Raw genomic sequence first — 20709 nt, forward strand, 5'->3', positions numbered from 1 at the left:
TCCTGAGATGTCCACTAAAGGCAGAGGAGATGCAAAGTGCACTGAGTAATCCCAAGCCCCAGGGCTCCCCTTTTCACCGCTAAGATTTCAGCTCCATTAGGAGCCTACAGAAATGCTCTTCTAGAGATGAGTTATTGTGCTGAGTGACCTTGGAGAAGTTATTTAAACTCCTCGAGCCTCAATTTCCTCCTAAGCAAAATAGGTGGTTTGAGGATTCAGTGAGTTACCAGATGTAAAGCACTTAGCCAATGCCTTGCACATAGTAAATGCTCAATGTATGACAGGCGTTTTATTCTCTAAACCGTCCCGCCTTTGCCTGCGTGCAAAGCACTGCCCTCTGTGCCCCAAAACTCACATTTTGACAAGCCACGATTTTAATCTGTGAGGGAAACTGCCAGGGCCTGGGGCAGAGGTGGGAGAGCAAAGAAAACAATGCTACTGGAGTTAAAGACCTTCATTTTCTGAATGAACAGCAGATATTGACTTGCAGCGGTCAATATCCAGATTTACAGAGACAACAGAGAAATGTTAACCAAAGACTACCTCAGTTACCCTTTACCACAGGAAGCATCAATCAGGATATCGACGGCAAAGGAAGCCGATAGATTAGCCTTTTCCAGAGGCCCTGGATTTCCACATGGTCCTCACAGTTCTGAAGGCAAGAAATGTGGGCTCTGGCAGAGAAGGAGCCTCCTTCTATACGGAGGACATATGTAAATGTCTTCTATCAAGGCCATTCGACACATGTCCCCCTGTAGACCCCACAGGCCTCTTGAAGTACCAGGGAACACATGTTTTCTGGCCACTAGACGGAGGGCACTTGTCTAACAAGGAAGAAGGTGGGGTGGAAGATAAAGGAAGAGAGCGGGAGGGAGGGAAGGCGGAGGCAGGGTCAGAGCTGTAGGCTGGCTGAGCAGCCTGGCAAATCCGAGGAGTGTGTGTGTCATCCTCTTGGCAACCAGAACTGGAGGGGGTGGTGGGAAGAGGGAGAGAGAGAGAGGCTGACTGTGGTTAGTATCCTTTGGGTTTGTCTCCTTGCTAGGACTTATTTATAGTTCTGAGAAGTGGCTTTTTGCTCTCATGGTATTTTATTCTGGGTTGACTAAACAGAGAAGCCCTCAGGCAGGGAAAGAAGGTAAGAGGGCTATAAATATATTTTATTAGTTGCTGATATTTTAACAGGAAGATATTGAGAGAAGAGATATTTGTAGAATTCTTACCTACTTCCTCCTCCTCTCAGTAAGTAAGTAGTTCTTTTAAAGCCATTCTTGATGGTCATCCATGGGGGACCCAGGGGGACCTCAAGCACCTCTCCAGGGACGCTGCTACTTTAATCAGGTGGGCAGCTCCTGGCTTCCTCTGTTATTCGAGGTGCAGCTGGAGACCTCCTTTTCTGGCAGGAGTGAGAGATCAACTCTTGAAACACTCCCAGTGCCTTCCTATTTGCCACCAACAGTTGCCCTGCCACTTGCCTCTCCTCAGGCAGGTCTGGTCCACGACGCCCTGGTGTTAATCCTAATTATGCATCATTAAAAAAAATCCAGGGGTCTAGTTCAACTCTCATCCTTACCAATTTCCTGGCAGCATCTGACATTACCTACATTCCCCCCTCCAGAAATTCATCCTTCCTCTAACTAGTCTTCTTACCCTTCAACAAAAACCTATGTGCTGAGCAGCTGAGTATACAGTGATGAGGGAGGGGGAGGGAAGGCATAGTCCCAGCCTTGGGGGTCACTAATATGTCCTCAGGGATGTCTGACCCATCACAGACACTCAGTACAAATCTGCTGAAATCAACAGTGATTCTTCGGACCCCCAGCACCCAGCTCAGCACCTTGTACCTGGTCAGAGCTTGGTAACTCTTTCACAAATAGGTCATTACAGATGAATTACTAAACCAGTGAACAAGCACTGCAGCATTCAGGCGGTGATGCAGGATGGAAGTGCAGGGATGTTCTCCAAGGCACTGTCCTGGTTTTATGGATTAGAACAAATACTCAGGATCCATGGCAGGCCGTGTGAACTACAAAGCTGTCATCCCGGGGGAAAGCAGCCCCAGGATGGCCCAGGATCCGGGCAGGCCGTCCCTCTCAGTCTCAAATCAGGACTCAAGGTTGGCTGAGGGAACCAGCGATGTTGGGGCAGGTTAGAGGCAGATCAACCACCCTCAGATTTGGGCTCAAATATAAATGTCAGTCTCTGCATATCACATGCACCCATTACATTTACTGTATTTATTTTGAAATGAAAAGGGAGAAGAGTATATTTAGAAACATATACAACATATATAAGAAACTGATAACACTGATTGTCTCTTGAGAGGAGAACTGGGTGTGTGAAAGAGTAGGGAGAGAAATGCATGTCTCACTGTATGTCCTTTGGGAACATGAATTTTGTCATTGGTATGTATTACTTATTAAAGGAAACAATTACTTTGTGTAAAAATAAAAAGACAGGAAAGACCTACCAGATATGAGAAACATAAAGTATATAACTAGATAAACATACCAATGAAACAGAAAAGAAAGTCGAGAAGTAGCCCTAATTATATCTAGAAATTTCATGTATGGTAAAAGCAGCATCTCAGATCACCAGGGAAAAGACGGAATATCCAATTAATTGTGTTGAGACAGATGGGTAACCACCTGGAACAAAATTAAGTTGATCCCTCTCCCACACTGTATATCAGGATAAATTCCAAATGGGTCAAAGTAAAAATGTAAAAAATTAAACCATAAAAATACTAAGCAAGAGCATGAGGGAATTCCTCTGTAGCCTTGGAGAGAGATAGGCTTTCTGAACAATGACTGAAAATCCAGCAAAAACAGACTCATGAAGACTTCAGATAAACTGGGTAATCATTTCATTTATGTTAAGGCATCGCACTGTACACTTTAAATATATACAATTATATTTGTCAGTTATTCCTTAATAAAGCTGGGGAAAAATAATTATTCAGAAAAATATATGAGAACTGTGTATAATATATATTTAAAGAAAAATGTGAAAATGAAGAGAAAACAAGATATTATAAAGAATGACCAAGCAGATTCACAAAAGAACCAAACAACTTCCAGAGTAAAAAATATCAACTGAGATTAAAAATTCAGTGACTGAATTAAATAGCAGATAAGACACAGCTGAAGAGAGAATTAGTAAACTGGGAGATAGTTCTACAAGATAGACCAGAAGTAATTATCCAGAAAGTAATCTAGAGACACAGAAATGAAAAATACGAATGAGATGAACAGATATGGAACTTAGATAAAACACTAATGAATGTTTAATTTGTGTTCCATAAGGAGAAAGAGACTAGAATAGAGACACTGAAGAAACAACAGCTAAAAACTTTATGGATGAGATAAAGACATGTTCAAAATCAGAGCCCGAGAAAGCTTACGACCAGAAGACCTCACTAAATGAAATTCTGAAGGACGTATAAAGTGAGCCCAGATGGAAGGTCTGAATGAAAGAGGCATGCACAGTCTGGGTCACACATTTTTCCTTGCCTAAATCCAGAATCAGTTTTGTAGTGCTTCGTGCCTTCCCATTGGCCCAAGCAAAAACAGAACTTCTGGTGGGAACTCAGCTATGCATATGCTGACCCCAATGACAGAAATGAAAGCTGCATATAGCCCTTCAAAGGGAAATCATGAAGCAACAATGAGAATCCTTGACCACTGAGGTTTCCTAGGCAACGTGGCTTATCTTCAAGAAAGCAGAGAGGTTTACAACAAATGGTGCTGGAACAACTGGACATCCACATGCAAAAAACTGAATCTAGACAAAGACCTAACACCCTCTGCAAAAATTAACACAAAATGGAGCAGAGACCTAAATGTAAAATCCAAAACTATAAAACTCCTAGAAGATAACACAGGAGGAAATTTAGATGACTTCAAGGTTTGGTGATGATTTTTTAGATACAACATCAACGGCACAATACATGAAAAAAAGAATTGAAACTTTTTTAAAATAAAAAACATTCTGCTCTTTGAAATACAGTGTTGAGAGAATATGAAGTCACAGAGCAGGAGAAAATATTTGCAAAAGAAAGCAATGAGACCTTTCCTTTCTCTGATCCAAGTGATGTGGTCCAACCCCCGTGGCTGGGAGTGCAGGGGACATGGGGCCACTGTTTTGTGAAGGGGGCCCAGGCCACACTTAACACTCTCCTGGACAACCTCATGGCCTCTTTAGAAGAACTGAATGAAGGACCAGATAAAAGTTCAGTTTTTGAGCTCTGCAGCAGATTCAAGTGGCCCTGGGAGAAGCACGTCCTCAAGCCGTGCTGCCGCCTCCACACCTTGGATGGGGAAGTGAAGCACTGGGGAAACTCCACCCCTCAGTGGTTTCTATGTCTGGCCTCAGCCCCGAGGTCTGACTCACCTGGGTCTGCTAACAGGCTGGCCATCTTACAACAAGTCATCAGGGAAATGTCAAGGGAACACTGTGCTAAAAAGCTGCTTTTTTCCAGCGCCCCTTGAATGTTCATCCACCACGGAATCATCTATTCCTCCTGGGAAACTGAGGAGGACTGACAATGTAGCTCTCCCTTAATGACTTCATGATTTGCTTCGTATGATCATGTACAGTGATCATCAATAGCAGATATTAATAAAAACAAATAGACTAAAATCTAACTCCCTTTCATGCATGTACACATACACACAAAAGGCATTCAGTGCCAGCAGCTATCTCTGGGCAGTGGGATTATGAGCGAGTTTTCCCTTCTTAAATTTTCAAACATAAATTACTCACATAACTGGAAAAGGGAACATACATTTAAATATAGGCTGCCAGAACACTGGAGTTTCAACTTCTGTGTTTCCAATTTTTTTCTAGTCGCAACCCTCTAGCTCATTAAAATCTAGTCCTCCCTTTCAGCTGAAGGACTTTACAGAACAGTGAGTGCTGTGGGGTTCTGGGAGCCCCAGGGAAGCATGAAGTCACTGGCAAGAGTTAGCTGGGTCCTGGCCTGAAGTGTAAGTCTAAGGTAGGGTGGTCATGCAAACAAGCAAGAGACACAGGAATTCAGAGAGCCTCGGAGCATCACGGAGCCGGCCTGTCCTCTTCTCCCTGCCCTATTTTTAGCTGTGTGAGTACAGGACACAGTTGGCTGTTCCGGATAGAAAAGTGGTAAAGAGGCCAGGTAAGTGACAGAGACAACTGCAGGCTCCGCCTACCGTAATCTTCCAAGCTTATCGGATCCTTTCTTTCCCAGGCCAGAAATGCTAAGTGGATGGATGTTTGTTGAAATGAGTATCTGTGTAACAGGACACACTGCTGACAGAGGAGGCCTCTCCCTACTATACTTACAAGAGATGGGGGCAGGGATGGAGTGCAGACAATGACTAACACCAAAGGGATATGCAACATCTGACCTGAGTTATAGATTAGAAATCAAACAAGCTGAAATTTGGGATGAGGATGATCACTTTACTAGCCAAAACCAGATAGCAAGATGTATTTTTAACAACCATACCTTTTCCCCGGGGTTTTACTACAGGACGCAGTCAGGCACAAGGGCTAGGACTCATCCAGTCTGTAAAGCAGCCATAAGGGTGCCCTGGGTGAACCCTGTTCGTTCCCCAGGTCAGGAGCTGGCCCTGTAAACTTCCCCATGGTTAGCGAAGTACCCGCAGGCAGTTTCAGACTGGAGTGCCTGCTGTGAGCGATGCCAGGTGCCTGCTAGAAGAGTGTGGAGGTCCTGGTCACTGACGAGAAACAGGAGAGGGAAGACCGAGGTCTGAAACACAGGGCATGGTGAGGGACAGGGCATGGGGAAATGGAAAAGGAGTAGGGGGTTAAGAATATGCAAGTCTGGATATCTTCATCATTTTGTAGATTAGAGCCAAAAAAGACAGAAAAAATAATTCTAGCCACGGCCTTATCCTATAAGAGGTGGAAATATACTACTACAACAGTAGGTATTTAAACAGACCAGAGCTGGGGTATCCAAATCAGAACTCTCATGGTGGTCCCCTGGGGGAGCGGGGGGGGGGGTGTCTACACTTATTACAAAGTGTCAACATTCAGTCTTGAGAGCTGGCAGCCAGGGCTTCCCATCCTCCTTACTGTGGAGAAATCCTCTGAGAACAGATTTGATTTTTGCAAACAGGCTTACATCCTAGGAGGCAGGTTGGCACAATAAGCTGTGTGATCAGGCTATGTAACAGGGTTTCTGGACCAGAAAAAGAAAAAGATGTCATCAGGCGTTGGGTGAGTGCCTCCAAAGGCACTTCCCTCCAGGGTAAGTCCCATGGGCAGGGACTTTTGTCTGGCATATTAGTGACTGCCACAGCCCTGGAGAGTGGTCAATGCATGAGTGGCTCAGCTTAGCAGAATAACTGCACAGCTTTCCCAAGTCATAGCCTCCCTGTGTGAATGCTGAAGCACCTTCTAATGTGTTGGGCCCTGTATGGAGGAGGCACACCTAGGTCTCCTTATCTATTAGCCAAGCTCTGTGCCTCAATGTCATGAGCCAGACCAAAATGCATCCTTCATGGTGGCCTTCAGCTTTGTTTCTTCAGTTGGCACTCTTCATTTCTCATGGGCCTAACCCATAAGTGTCCCCACACGGTATGGCGCAAGGTGTTTACAGGTGTTCCTTGAAAGGCTTTCTGATAAAAGTCTGGGATCCACTACATATCACAGTTCCCTCCCTTGGGGATTCATGGGACACCAGTATATTAAAGGCTCTGAAAAGTCCTGCAGTAAAGAGAGCAGTTTCGCGGTGGTACCCAAACTAAAACCAGTTCCTTTACTCAGGAACTCAACAAAGGTATTCACATATCCATCTCAAAAGACGGAGTGTGAATCTAGCCACCTCCTAATTTCACCCATAGAGCCTTATGTTTTGGTGGACTACCTCTTAAATTTCACCAAACACCTCGGTTCTGCTGAGCACAGTCTGAGCAATGCTGACCCAGAGTGCTTTGCATCCATCGAATCATAGCATGGTTGCTTTTTGCTCTTCCACACACTTCTCATTCCCCCTGCTACCCCCACTGTAGGACTCCAGTGCTTCTAACTTGTCCCTTAGACCTGCCCTATTCCCCTACTGGTTTGTGGGCTTGTGTGTCCCTAACATCGATGGAAGTTCCACTAGGGCAAAAGCCATGTCACGTGTTCCTTATTTCATGTCTCCTATACCTTCCAGCACAGAGCAGTGCTGTACTGAGCAGAGCGAAGAAACTCCAAAGAGGCTTTCTGAGCTGAACTAAATTCAAGTTCCCTTTAAATATCATTTAAGAAAAAAGTACCACAGTAGTATGGGGACCAAGATGATGCCTCAAAGAAACTACCTCTGTCTCCCCATGATAATACTTATTTTTATCCATCATTTATTGAGTGTTTGGTAGGAATGCTGGCTAAATTCTTAAGATGCAATATCAATCTTCAAAGCAACCCCAAGAGGTGGGGCTACTATCATCACCTACGCTGGAAGGTCAAGGGCCAAAGAGTTGAGAATGGACTGTCCTGGGGCACTGAGAAGACCAGCAAACAGCATCACATTCCTCAGGAGGAGCTCTGGGAAGAGTCAGAAGGGCTGCCAGGCACAGAGAGGTGTGCAGAAGGAGCTGTCTGGTCGCCAGACTCAAGCTTGTTCCAGATGTTGCCTTTTCCTTTTAAGTTCGGCAGATGATTGGGCTCTGCACCCAAGAGGAGAAACAGATGCCAGCTTCAAGTTTCACAGCAAGACGCAAGGCCACATCCTCCTCCCACATCCACCCCAGCCTTGAACAGACCCTAAGGATGAGTACTTACCCACGAAGTACTCCATGAGTGAGCATGGTCCCTCACCCCCGAAGACATGCTCTCCACAGGAGATCATCTATCTGGGCTCTGATGGCCCCTGGCCTGCCGGGCTGCTGCCTGTCCAGATGCTCTAATGTTGATCTGGCCTCAGCTCTGGCCTAACACAGGCCCAGGGCTGGGTATGCTCAGCTCCTAGCTAACCAGAAAACCCTTCAAGGTTTTCCTGAGTGTGCCAGGAGCTCAGGACAGAAGTGGCCTTCAATACCAGACAGAAGAGTTTGGTTAACAGGGCACCTTGGTGTTGAGGGTGATTCAGGCTTGAGGAGGGGTCAAATGGCAGCTTGAAATAAACCAGAGCAAGTAGGCCTGAAACAGCCAAGATATTCTACAGGTGCCTGATGAAAGGACACCACGCATGAGTGGGCAGTGACAGCCCCATCGCCATCCCTAAAGGAAGTGGGCAACCCTCAGTTACCTCAGCAGCCAGAGCAGGATTACTGGGGACCCCTCCCTCTGCTTTTACGCTACCAGTTAGCATTGGGGCACCTACACTGTGCAGGCACAGAAAAGCACTTCACGTGCATCCTCTCATTTCCACCTCATAATAACTCTATGACACAGTGACTGTAACCCCCATTTCACAGATAATAAAACTGCAGCTTGGGGATGTGAGTGACCTGCCTAAGACCACAGCGAAGAAATGGCAGCTCTGACACCAAGGTCCACACTCTTAACCACCTGGCTCTGCTGCCTCTACCCGATTCTACTGAACATCGTGGCACCCCAAGTGGTGCCCCTGGCTGGCCACCAAGGAGACGTCAGCTCCCTGCTCCAGAGTTACCTGTTCCTAGGTGGGCCCTGCAGCTAGCTCTGCAACTCCTGAGCATCCAGACCCCTCCTCATCTCTCCACCGGGGCCTTCTCACAGGAGGAGGCCTGGCCCAGCCAGGCCAAAAGAGCATTGTGTGGCAGGCACCCCACCACCATGCCTGCAAGTGTGTAGGCCACCTGTAAGAGAAGAGAACAATCCCTCCATAGGGCCCTTCAGGTGACAACTGGACAAGCAGGGCAGCTCTGGTCAACTGGTTAACAAGCATCCTCCAGGAAATGTTTTCTGAAACCTGCTCCCAGCACATGCAGTCCTACCTCATCACTGCCTTTTTCTTGCCTGTACCTGCCTCTGGACAAAGCTCTTTGGGCTGGGGGGAGGTCTTGTTCTGGCTTATATCTCAGCACCGGACACACCGTAGCTCTCAATGAGGACCTGCGGAATGGGTGGTACTTCCTTCAGATGCCTTGTGTTGGAGCATGATGTCTGGGCCACATCCTTGACTCGGCCCTAAGCTGCATGAGCGTTGCTCTCTGGCTTCTCCCAGCTCTGGGAAGAGGCTGGCACCCAGTAGGTGCACTGTGCGCAGGTGAGTGGGTGGCAGAGCCCCTTTCCCAGCCCTCGCAGGGCTGGTTGGCACCGTCTCCTTCTCCAGGTCTCAGCTGATGTCTCCTCCTCAACGAAGCCCTCCTGGGCCACATCATCACCTGGGTCCCTCTGTCCTGTTTACAGCCTCCACAGCACTCAGCACAGTCAGTAACCATCTGGGTTGGTTGGTTCTGTCTCCCAGACTAGACTGTGAGAGCTCCACAGAGCAGAGACCATTTCTTCCCCAGTCATTCCTGTGCACTCATACAGAGCCTAGCACGGTCAGGCACACAGCAGGTGCTCAGTAAGTATGTGGAATGGGTGGGAAAGGGTCTTCAGTGAAACAAGAGCAAAGAGCGAGAGCGAGCTGGTCCACCTTTACTTCTCTCTCAGGGACCAAAACCAAAGTTCTGAGCAGGCAGATGCCCAGGACTTCCCAATATCCACGTGCTCCCACATCCCAGCCCGAGGGGCTCAGGGCAGATCACCGCCTAAGAGCAGTGAGGGTGGGTGTGCAGCACTGTCCTGATGGGTGGAATGGAGCAATGCTTCACTGGATGTGGCCCCAGAACTCAGCTCCTGTCCCATCAGGCAACCAGACACAAGTGACCACCAACAGTGATTGAGTATAGTGCTCAGGACGTCCCTCAAGGCCCATCACACAGACCAGGTACCCAGTCGGGGGCAGGCACTGGGCAGCAGTCACATAATGACTCAGCACTGCGTATAGGCAGAGGAAATGGCTCAGATTCAGCTAATAGCTCTGCTGGAAGCACTTGGTAAAATTTAAAAATATATATTACTCTTTAATATACAGGGGTTAACATGGCTAACGCCAGAGTAAGGATTTGCCTTGAGCGACTTGGCCAGCTCTAGGGCTGCGCTGCCCTGTCCCACCCCTCTTTGGGACCACTACTGCACCTATGACAGCCAGAGACAGGCACAGTTGGTGGGGAGGGTGCAGGGTCTCAAGGTCCGTTCCCATGAGAACGGACCAGCTGACCTGGCCTTCATGAGCACTGCACTCAGTTTCAGAGCCAGCCAGGCATAGACAAGGAAGACGTACAGATTTTCCGTGCGGCACAGACAGTAGTTGCCTCAGACATGATGGGGCAGTGGTATCCCCCCACCCACGCCCTGCTAACTGAAAAGAGGAAGCTTGACAGAAGAAATGAACCTGCTATTGTACTTGACCTGATGAAGGTGTCTATGAACACCCCAGTGTCACTCCAGTGCCGGGGGCATCATAGCATTCGGGAACCAGGAAACACCAGCTGGCTGGGTTTGCACATCATGTCAGCTTTCCCATTATACTCAAACAAAGCCCCTCTCATAGCAGCCTGGAGTTGGTGAAGCAGGGACTGCTGTCTCCATTTGATTTGTAAGGAAATTGGGGTCCAGAGAGGTTAAGTGACTCTCTCTGGGTCACACAGCATGTAAACTGCCGGGCCAGACCTTAAAAATGTTCTCCGAGTCCTATCTAGTGACGTCTTCCCTGGTCTCCCTGGCTGACTGCCTGTGTTATACATGGTTTTCCTGGATGTGACACATAAATTCTGGGCTCTGTTTCCTCATCCACATAGTGAGAAGAATTAGGCCTACTTCATGCTACCAGCCATGCCACCTACGAGTCTCTGACAAGCAGAGGGTCCAAGTTCCAAATATGTGCAAAGGCCTCACAACTATAACCCCAATTACTTTTTTCGCCTAGACTCTTTTAACAGAACACAAAAAAACTCTATAACCCTCATGGCTGTGTTCTCTGTGGGGGAAACCTTGGTGTTGTCTTATTGAGAGGCCTGGGATAGCAGGAAGTGACCCAGCTCTTCTACTGCCTAACCACTTCCGTTTGGAAGAGGCGCCCTGTCTTGTTGAGTCTCTCCTTTCTGGCTCTAGGGAGGCAGCTGCCCCTGCCTGCCACCTACCCTGATGGTGTATGGAAGCAAAAAGTGGTAAAAGCATTACAAAAGGAGAGCAGGATGTGCATTCCTTCTCAAGTACTTCCTAGTTATATGTGACCCTAGGCAAATTTTTTTATGCCCAGAGGTTGGTTTTCTCCTTACTAAAAATGGGGGGTGGTATCCCTGCCCAGCTGGCCTCCCACAGTTTCCATGGAGCCACCAATAACATTATATCTGGGAAAAGGACCAAGGACGCCCCTGAAGGGATGGCTGATTCCAAGACTAGGGCAGGGGAAGGTCAGGGGGAGATGAGACTATCTCATTATGTTGCAAAGCAAGGAAATGTACAGAAACGGATGGAGAGGGGGCAGAAGGACACAAAAACCAGCTTGAAGGTCAAATTTGAGACAATGTGACCATCATAACGAGTAATGACATGATAGTGTATAACACACTAAATTTTAAAAATCCATGAACCAACATTGATAGAACAAAAAATAAAAAGAAGGGAAGGGCAGAAGGAAACCTTTTCTTAACAGAAGAATGCCGACTAACAAATGTAGGAAAAATAACAGAAATAGAAAAATCACTATTTTATAACCGTCATAGTGATAACAGATCCACGTAAGATCATCAAGGAATGCTAAAGCCAATGGGTGACAGATTGTGATCCAGAATGTGCAGAAATGCACAGATACCACCTTGATCGAATGACTAAAGCAAAGATCACTAATGACAGGACAAACCCACAGCAGGTACCTTCTGACACAATGCCAGAGAAGGACTCAACATCCCTTACGGAATTCTCCTACCAAAACATTTAACCTAAATCCAAGCCTTAGGCCAACCCAGATTAAAGGACATCCTGCAAAACAACTGGACTGGGCTCTCCAGAAACGTCTCCAGAAACTGGACTGGGCTCTCCAGAAACTGGGCTCTCCAGAAACACACACGCGCGCGCGCGCGCACACACACACACACATATATACACAGGGTGGAGGGAGATAAAGCAAGTGGGGCAACATGTTAACAACTGTTGAATCTAGGTAAAAATGTTCACTGTACTGTTCTCGTAACTTTTCTGTAGGTTTGAAAAATTTCAAAATAAAAGAAATGAACAAGGTCCTCCTACCAATCCTTGGAAAGCTGTGGTGTCTGCAGTGACTTGGGCACACTCACCTGTCAGGTACTCCAGGACGGCGGCCATGTACACAGGCGCGCCCACTCCGATCCTGTACTTGGGGTGGCCTTTCTTGATGTACCGCAGCATCCGGCCCACAGGGAAGATGACTCCTGCCTTGGCGGACCGGGAGGTTTTGGTGGACTTCTTCTTCCCACCCCGGCTGGACATGGCGGTGGCCCTGGAGATGGATCAGTAAACACACTGTGGAGGCAAGAGACACATGGGTCAGGATTACTGGGGACAGGGCATCTCCCCTTTCCCCATGCCTCTGGCCCCTGGAAGAAATGGGTTGTGCCAGCAGATGCCACTGCCTGCAGCCGCTGAGCCCCACAAGCCCAGTTTCTGCATTCTGCCGGTGCGCTTCAGCCCTGGAAAAGAGAACGGCTTCGCTTTTCCCGTTTTATACCATGACATCAATTTTATCGGCCACTTCCATATAAACGTTACTCTGACAATGACTGCTCTTAAGTGCCTCGCCTTTATGCCACATGATGTAAAAGAAAATGGGATTTCTTGGCTACAATCTATACGCTTGTTTAATAATTGTATTTTCATACACTTGAGACCAGGGCTGATAAATTTGCTGAAGCCTTCATAAAAGAAAAGAAAACTATGTCACCTGCCCCTAGAATGAAGATGTAAGGCATATACCTAGGTTCTCTGATGAAAGCAGTACCTCTGCCTTAAGGTCCTTTATTGTGAGAGGCAAGAACAGCTCACAGGAGTTCAGTGGGCAGCCAGCACCTTCAACTACTTCTGCAGCACTGCTTCCTGCCACCCCTGCCCAGGCTGATGTCCCAGGCTGCCCCTGGAGTTAAGAGGCCCTCTGAGCACTTGCAGACTGCTAGACAGGCCTGTCCTTAGAGAAGAGGGAGGAGAGTTCTTCCTTCCTTGGCCCCCACCCCCCCATCCAAAATGCCCCTCAGTCCGAAGGATCCCCCCTCTTCAACACCTACTGTGGAGTCCTCTCTTTTCCACCCCGACTGTGCCTGGATCCAGGTCACCACTATCTTAACCAAACGATCACAAACATCTCCTGAAAAGGTCTTCTCACCACAGGCCACACTCTAATCTACCTGCCCTCCACTGGCTGGGCTATCTCCGTACACACAAATCTGAATACGCCATGGCCCAGGTCTTAAAGCTTTCCCTGCTGCCACAATTCCCAAGATAAAATCAGGACCCCTGGACTGTCACGAAACGCCCTAGAAATCTAGGCCTGGCACCCCCATCTAGTTTTACCTGTGCTTCCTTAGGTCTAAACGCAAACACAGGTAGCGTCCCCAAATGCCCTCCTCCACCGTGGCTGTGCCTGTTAGCCAGGACCTCCTTTACCCTTCATGCTTCTTTTCTGCCCTCTGCCAACCCCTCCCTGAGTGCTCCATCCTCTGGGCTCCTATGTGCTTCACACCACAGCACTGACGTGCACACGGCCCCGCCCCACCCCGCCGTCTCTCCCATCACACTGCAAGGTCTCAGACGGCTGCCCCCAACTGTATACCTAGTGTAGCACCACACAGTAAGGTCACAAATGTTCACTAAGAGCATTCAAGTCATTCATGCATTCACTTCAGGAATTATGCTGGGGAATGGAGACAGCAGTGCACGAGACTGATGTGGTTCCTGTTCTCCCAGAGCTGGTGGGGAAGAGAAACAATAAATAACCCGACAATCATTTAAATGGTAACTGTGAAAGGCCAGTGCAGGGTGCTGGGAGAGGGGCTATGCAGAGCCCTCAGCCTGTTCTGGGGCGTCAGACATGCCTTCCCTCCAAGTCACTGATGCTCAGACCACTGAATAAAATGGGCAGGTCTCTCATCTTCTCGTAAACTGAGGTCAGGCTCCACGGTGTGTGGGCCCCGCCAGCTGCCACAGCCCATATCTCTATGACCATGGAAGCCACAAAGTTAGGAGTCCCTGTTACTCTGACACCCGACCCTACATTCAAGATATGCATGGTCTATACCTAACATCAGTATGACCCCCAAGATCATCTCAGATCACATGCCTGACAGAGAGATGGCCAAAACAGTAGAGAGCAGAATTCCTGGACACTCTGGGGCAGCTGTGCTGACTGGCTCACCAGAATTAAGGGGGCTCAAGGCCTCTGTAATGAGAACCCTGTATTTCACCCTGTCAAGGGGGGCACCAAGTCTTAACTGTTCACTGAGCGCTAAAGAGAGTCCCAGAAGGGTCTGGTTTTTCTGAAACAATTAGTTGGCTCCATTTCTTCTGTAATGAGCTCTATTTTAAAACATTCCCTGCAAACAGGTGCCCATGCTCACTCTGAGCAGGAAATGGTATGTGTACACGTGTGTGCATGTGTGTTCGCAGGGAAAAGCTGTAACTGGGCTCCTAGCAGTCTTCTGCTTTAATGCAAATGTGTTTCACAGACCAACCCCATTCCTTTGGCCTAACAGCTTTTACATCTGAATGCTTCTCCCCTTCCAGAAGGAGAAGCCTGTTCTTATTGGAGCACAGACTCCAGCTCTGTCTACAGGCGGACCTGTCTGGGTATGTTTGGGGCTGCCTTTGTGGGAATGGGACAATCTCCTGTCCCAGAGAGGAGGCACTACCATTGAGGGATCTGATGGGTCCTAGACACGCTTATTCTTCAAAAGTAATGCTCCTGGGGTTTCCCTCTGACTTGAGTCAAGAGTCTTAGTCGACATGCTGGTGACTCCCAGGTCCCTAACCCAGTGCACACCTGTTTGCTGAGCCCCAGAGCTCTGTTCTAACTGCCTGCGGCAGGGTCCACTTGTTAAGTCACACAGGCAGGTGAACTCCTGGGTTTCTCAGCCCCAGCAGTGGCAAAACCATGCATCAAGCTGCCAGGCGGGAGTCACCCTGTCCCTGTTTCTCTGCCCACCACCACAGCTCCCAGTCATTAGTGAGGTTCCACGGAGGCTTCCCTAACTTCTCAAGCCTCTTCCCTTCTCTTCGCCCTCCCTGCCTTGGTTCAGCTCCCACTATTTCTCACCTGTTCTCCCCAGCACCAGTCTCTCTCCATGGACACCAGAGGATCTCTGCCCACTTTGCTGGTTCCCCATCACCCTGAGCCAGCCACAAACAGCATCCTTCAACTACTTCTGCAGCACTGCTTCCTGCCACCCCTGCCCAGGCTGATGTCCCAGGCTGCCCCTGAATTCCTGACCTGTGAAGCTGTGTCCAGAATGTTTTTATACATGCTGCTTCCCCTGCCTGAAACACCCTTTGTTCTCTTGCCAACCTGCTGAACTGATGCTCACACAACCCCTCTCCTCGGTCCTGACCATGGAATTGCTCACTGCTCTGTGTTCCCACAGAACATACCCCGGCACATATCTGTGTGCCTGCCTCCCCAGCTCGACTCAACCTGGAGCTACTCCATGCCAGGTGCTGTAGTCAACTCATCTGTAGCTCCCCAGGTCCCAGGAAAGATCTTAAACATCACTGCCACTCTGCTGATAGGACATCTTCACGTCTTATTTGGAGTCAGGCTCCCCTCTGAGAGAGCAGCCCGAGTTTTCATCCCCTCCCCAAGGGGCCTGTCCTGAAGGGATTCTGTTCCTCTCCCCTCCTCATGTGCTTCCTGCACTTCTAACTATAAATCCCCAAGCTGCAGGCACAGCTCTGAAAGAATTCTGACTGAGCCATGCAGCCTCATGACATCCAGTAACTGTGGTGGTTTTTAAAACGTCATTTGGAAACTGACGTGCAATCTCCAGATCAACCAATCAACGAACACGCTGGGTCCGTCCTGCTCTCCAGAGGTCTATGGGATGCGGGGCAGCTGTGGCCAGGCACCAACGTGGGGGGAGAGAGTGGCTGTGACAGAAGTGGCTGTTGAGCACTGTGGTTAATAACTCGAATTCCAAAGTCAGACTGACCTGATTCAAGTCACAGCCCCACCACTGAAAGCCTATGCGTCCTAGGTTAGCTGCTGAAACAAATAAACGCCCCCAGCTTACTTCTCACTTGTGGAAAGTCCAAAGTGGCTTCCATGACTGGCTGGTGCTTCTCTGCAGGATGATTTGTGGATCCAGACTCCTCCCACCCTTCAATGCACAATTCAGGGTTTACTACCGGAGGGAAAGGGCCATGGAGGACAACACATGGGGGCTTTCAGAGGCCAGGCCTGGAAGTGGGGCACATCACCCCGACTGTGATCCACCGACCAGAATGTGGTCACGTGGCCACACCTAATTGCAAGAGATTGGGAAATGGCCTCCAGCTATGTGCTCGAAGAAAAGAGGAAACAGCCAGTCTCTGTAACCTGACAAACCAACTTGAAAGCTGACCCGTTTTGAAACCAGGGTCTGAGCGACCAGTCAAAGCCTACTTTGACCCATGTCCTGTGTCTAGCCTTTTCTGAGAGACGGACAGTCCTACGTCATGGAGCAAGTGGCTTCTTCTGCATTCACCTTCTCTTCGGGGCACTGAGCTTGCCCACAGGAGAAACAGCAATAATACCTTATCGAACTAACAAAGCTGTGTCCTTCCTTCCTGGACTCGTCCACCAGGGGGGCACCCTGTTAGCAAACCAGAAGCCCTCAGCCCTGTAGAGGGCCCCACAGGCTTTGAAGACAGTGATAGGTCTTCAGGCAACCCTGGCATTTGTTCGTTACTGAACATTAGCTTGGCGGTCTTTTTGACTGTTATCAGGCCAGGAAACGAAAATTCTGTGGTTGGTCCTGAAGGGATCTCTGTGGTCTTTATCTCTGCAACTCCTCCAACAATCAATCATTCACAATAGACATGAACCGTGTTTGCAGAAACCCAAAGTTCACACAGAGACACACTGGTGGAGGGGGCTGTAGAGGGAAGAGCCAGGCTCGGGTGAGAAGCAGGTCTTTGATGACAAGCCCCCCAGCGATCGAGATGAGACCGCGACAACGTGATCTGTCCTCAAAGCACAGGACAAATGAGAAGCCTGGCTGTGAGGATTCCATGAATAAAATGGACACGAAAACAAGGAGGAGGGGCAACAGAGTTCAGGAGGGGAAACGGCCACCCTACCACACCGTTCTATTCCTCACCAACAGGGCACCCTGCAAACCACCTTCATTCCCACTTCCACCCTTCGGCACATGCCACTCGCTCAGTCTGGAACACTCTCTCCAGCCCTCAGTCTGAGGCAATCCTACCTAGTGGTCCCAACATGTCCTCTGGCGATGGAGACCCATTCCTGCAGTGGCTGTGCCGTGTGGCCTCCAGTCCCAGTCTAGTGTGGAGCAGCCCCACGCCCAGACTCTAGCTTTACACGCAAGGTCCTGCTGACCTCCAGCTCATCTCTCCCTGTTTCCAGCAATGAGGGCTCCACCAGGCTGAATCGCTCTCAGTTTCCTCAGTAGACACTCCTGAGGTGGCCCCTGAGCCCAGCGAAAAATTCCTTATAATGCACCTCAGCCACCACGGAAATATGTTCAACTGCTTTTCTCAGTCTTATATAAAGTGCTTGGCAAGTGCAGTTTCCAGCCCCTCCCTCCAACATGATTGCCACTCGGGATCCAACTTACATAAACATTCTAAAGCCAACTATCCCACTCTTAGCACTTGTTACACTGTATCACCACTGCCTATTTCCTTGTCTGTCTTGACCGCATGCACCAGGCTGCTCTGCTCACCACTGTATCTCTAAGAACCTACCACCCAGCCACGTTCCTGAGAGGCCCTCAAATGCTGGCTGGGTTGGGACTGATTAGTTACAGTGGATGGGGTTCTCCTGACCAAAATGAGGGCAGCATTTCCAAAGGCCACAGGACTCAGAGATGTGGCAAGTGAGACACCAGTCCGGGACCTTCTTTGGGACCATTCGTGTGGGAGCCCAGACCCTCAAAATTCAGGGAGCTTGTGGAGCTACCTTGGGGATTCCCAGGAAGGGAACACTGCAATTTCCCCGATGGCTGAGGCTGGAGCCTGCAGAGGCCTTCTGACTCCCTGACCATCCTATGGCTCCAGCAGTCTCTCTTCTTGCCATAAGATGGGCACCGTAACACAGACCAGAGGAAAGTACTGACCTTCCTCATATCTGTAAGACACTGACCTCTGTAAAAGATGCAGCATAGAAAACTTAAATAATCAGGACGCTCACAAAACCATTGGAATGGTCAATGGTGAAGTCTTTTATTTTCTAAGCAATGAATGTGTGCATATTGATCTTGAGCAAAATATTGATTAGAACGGCTGGGGGGCTGCGAGTCAGACAGCCCTATCTCCAGCACCTGAGGATGGAGCAATCTGAGCTATCAGCGCTCAAGTCGCTGTTACAGAGCGAGGACTGCCCCATCCATTCCCTGCAGCTGGATAAATGCCCACGTGTCCACATGCATTTGTCACCTTCCCATCAACTCCAATCACAAAGGCAAACCTGAGACACTTAATTCTGAAGCGCAGGGCACTAATCCTGTTTACTGCATTCTCTTCCGTTTACTCCTATCGTACCAAATGATTAACGGTGTTGTTGCTGTCATGTCCCCAGAGGCATGTGGATATACTACATAACTATCACTCACAGAGCAGGGGTTCACAAGCTGCACTCTGATTGGCTCAGAACAGAGACTTGGTCTGGTACTCTGGCCAATCAGGAAAAACATCTCTCTCCATTCATAAAACACTAAACCATAAAATGAGGCGGATGATTAAAGAACTTACAGTCCACCCTCAGTGAACCAAGGGACTGCAAACAAGGAGAGAAGGATAAATTGAGACAGTAAGTAAACCCTAAACCACACATTTTGTTCCAGCAGATACTACTCTCCTCACGTGTTAGGTTTTTAATGGCGGGAAAAAAACAAAAGCTGAACACAAGTGTTACTCACTACAAGCAGGTACAGTTAGCAGGAAGCTAGTCTGGAATTAAAATCTCACCTCTGCAAACCCACTCCATGATGTGCTTCCTGAGTGACACTAAAGGAACCAGCACTATTCTTCAACAACAGTAAGCCACTGTCTGCCTGCTTCATAAGGACATTTTCCTTCAAACCTCCTCTCCCTTTTAAAGGTTGTGCGAAACTCAGAGAGTATCACTCCAATGGAAGGCCCTCAGAGGAAAATGTGAGCTTCAGTAGGGCAAGGCCCTGGTGAGGCTTGGCATCTAGAAGCTATTCAATATTTGCTGAACTGATGAAGCATTCCCAAAAAAGGACATCTGACCACATCTTCCTCCTACTCAGAGCCTTCAAAGGCTTGTGACTGCTCTTAGGAAGAAGTTTAAATCCTTCCGTGTGTTTCTGATCAGGATCCTCTGTGATTTGGTCTGTTTGGCCCTCTGGCTTCACCTGACTCCCCTCTAGAATCCAGCCATCTTGAGCACTCTGGCAGTTCCCCCATACGACCTCTGTTCTCATTGTTCTCAGACTCTGCACATGTGGGGCAGGTCTCAAACGCTTGTCCCCACCTGCCCTCCTTTGCCCAGCCAACTCTTACTTGGCCTTTCCGTGCCTGGTAAGGGCTTGCTCCTGAATAGGCTACTGTCTGGGAGCTGCTATGGGATCTACTGTGGCCTCCTGTACTGACCCTGCAATGGCTGCTTGCCTGCCTTCTCCTCCTCATATCAGCTTCCCAAGGATAAGAATTGGGCATCTCTTTTTTTTTCCTTCTTTACTAGATTACCAGTTTATTAAACTTGGAACAGCCTGATGGAAGAGATACATAGGGCAAGGTCTGGGGAAGGGCATGGCGCGTCCATGCCCTCTCCAAGTGTGCCACTCTCTCCAAACCTCCACTTGTTCACCAACCTGGATGTTCTCTGAACCCTGTCCTTTGGAGGTTTTATGGAGGCTTCATTACATAGGAGACACGACTGACCAAATTACTGGCCACTGGTGACTGATTCAACCTCCAGCCCCCTCCCCTCCTGGGAGGTGGGGGGACATGGCAATACTGGACATTTCTTGATCAGGTTCTGTCCCTAGTGCCTGACCCTCAAGAAAATGATTCTCAAGAAATATTTACCGAAAGCTGCAAGACACTGATCTGGAAGGGCTGATCCAAGTTAACAAGCTATACAACTCTTTGGAATGAAGAGCTGACGCACTTGGGCTCACTCGTAAGAGCTGGGGTGGGGCCCAATGTATTTCTAAACCTACAGAACTTGGGAAGGACCCATAAGACAGGTATGGGCCCCACTGAGCCCTGCCCCTTCCTAGTCCATGTGCCAAGAATGGGGCTCTGAAAAAGCTGACATAAACCCAAAGGCACACTCAAATGAGAGCTAGAGGCTGCTGAAATTCTGATGAACACCACATATAGATTCTTGTTGGGTTTTGTCAGGTTGGGTTTTCAGTTTATGCTTCTGTTTATTTAAATAAAGCTCCTTTAAATGGCTTGGGGCAGCATTAACGCTGAAGCTATTAAAGGCAGGTCTGAGAATACATGTATGTAGTCCAAGTCTCTCTTGGAAGGAAGGGATGAGGGATCTTCCAGAGATCTGCTGCCTGGAGGACCAGAAGAAATGTTAGATTGAGA

At 48.6% G+C, this 20709-nt stretch overlaps 1 protein-coding gene across 6 annotated transcripts in view; it reads right to left on the minus strand.

Moving 5' to 3' along the window:
• MACROH2A1 (macroH2A.1 histone) overlaps nt 1-20709 on the minus strand; it is a 102987-nt gene that overhangs the window by 57676 nt on the left and 24602 nt on the right. For all 6 annotated transcript variants that reach the window (XM_079918811.1, XM_079918814.1, XM_079918812.1 and 3 more), the window contains exon 2: nt 12258-12462. In XM_079918811.1, the coding sequence (XP_079774937.1) occupies nt 12258-12429 (172 nt within the window). In that variant the 5' untranslated portion in view covers nt 12430-12462. The remainder of the gene's footprint in view (nt 1-12257; nt 12463-20709) is intronic.

Source organism: Stenella coeruleoalba (assembly GCF_951394435.1).
Source record: "Stenella coeruleoalba genome assembly, chromosome: 3".
Taxonomy (NCBI): domain Eukaryota; kingdom Metazoa; phylum Chordata; class Mammalia; order Artiodactyla; family Delphinidae; genus Stenella; species Stenella coeruleoalba.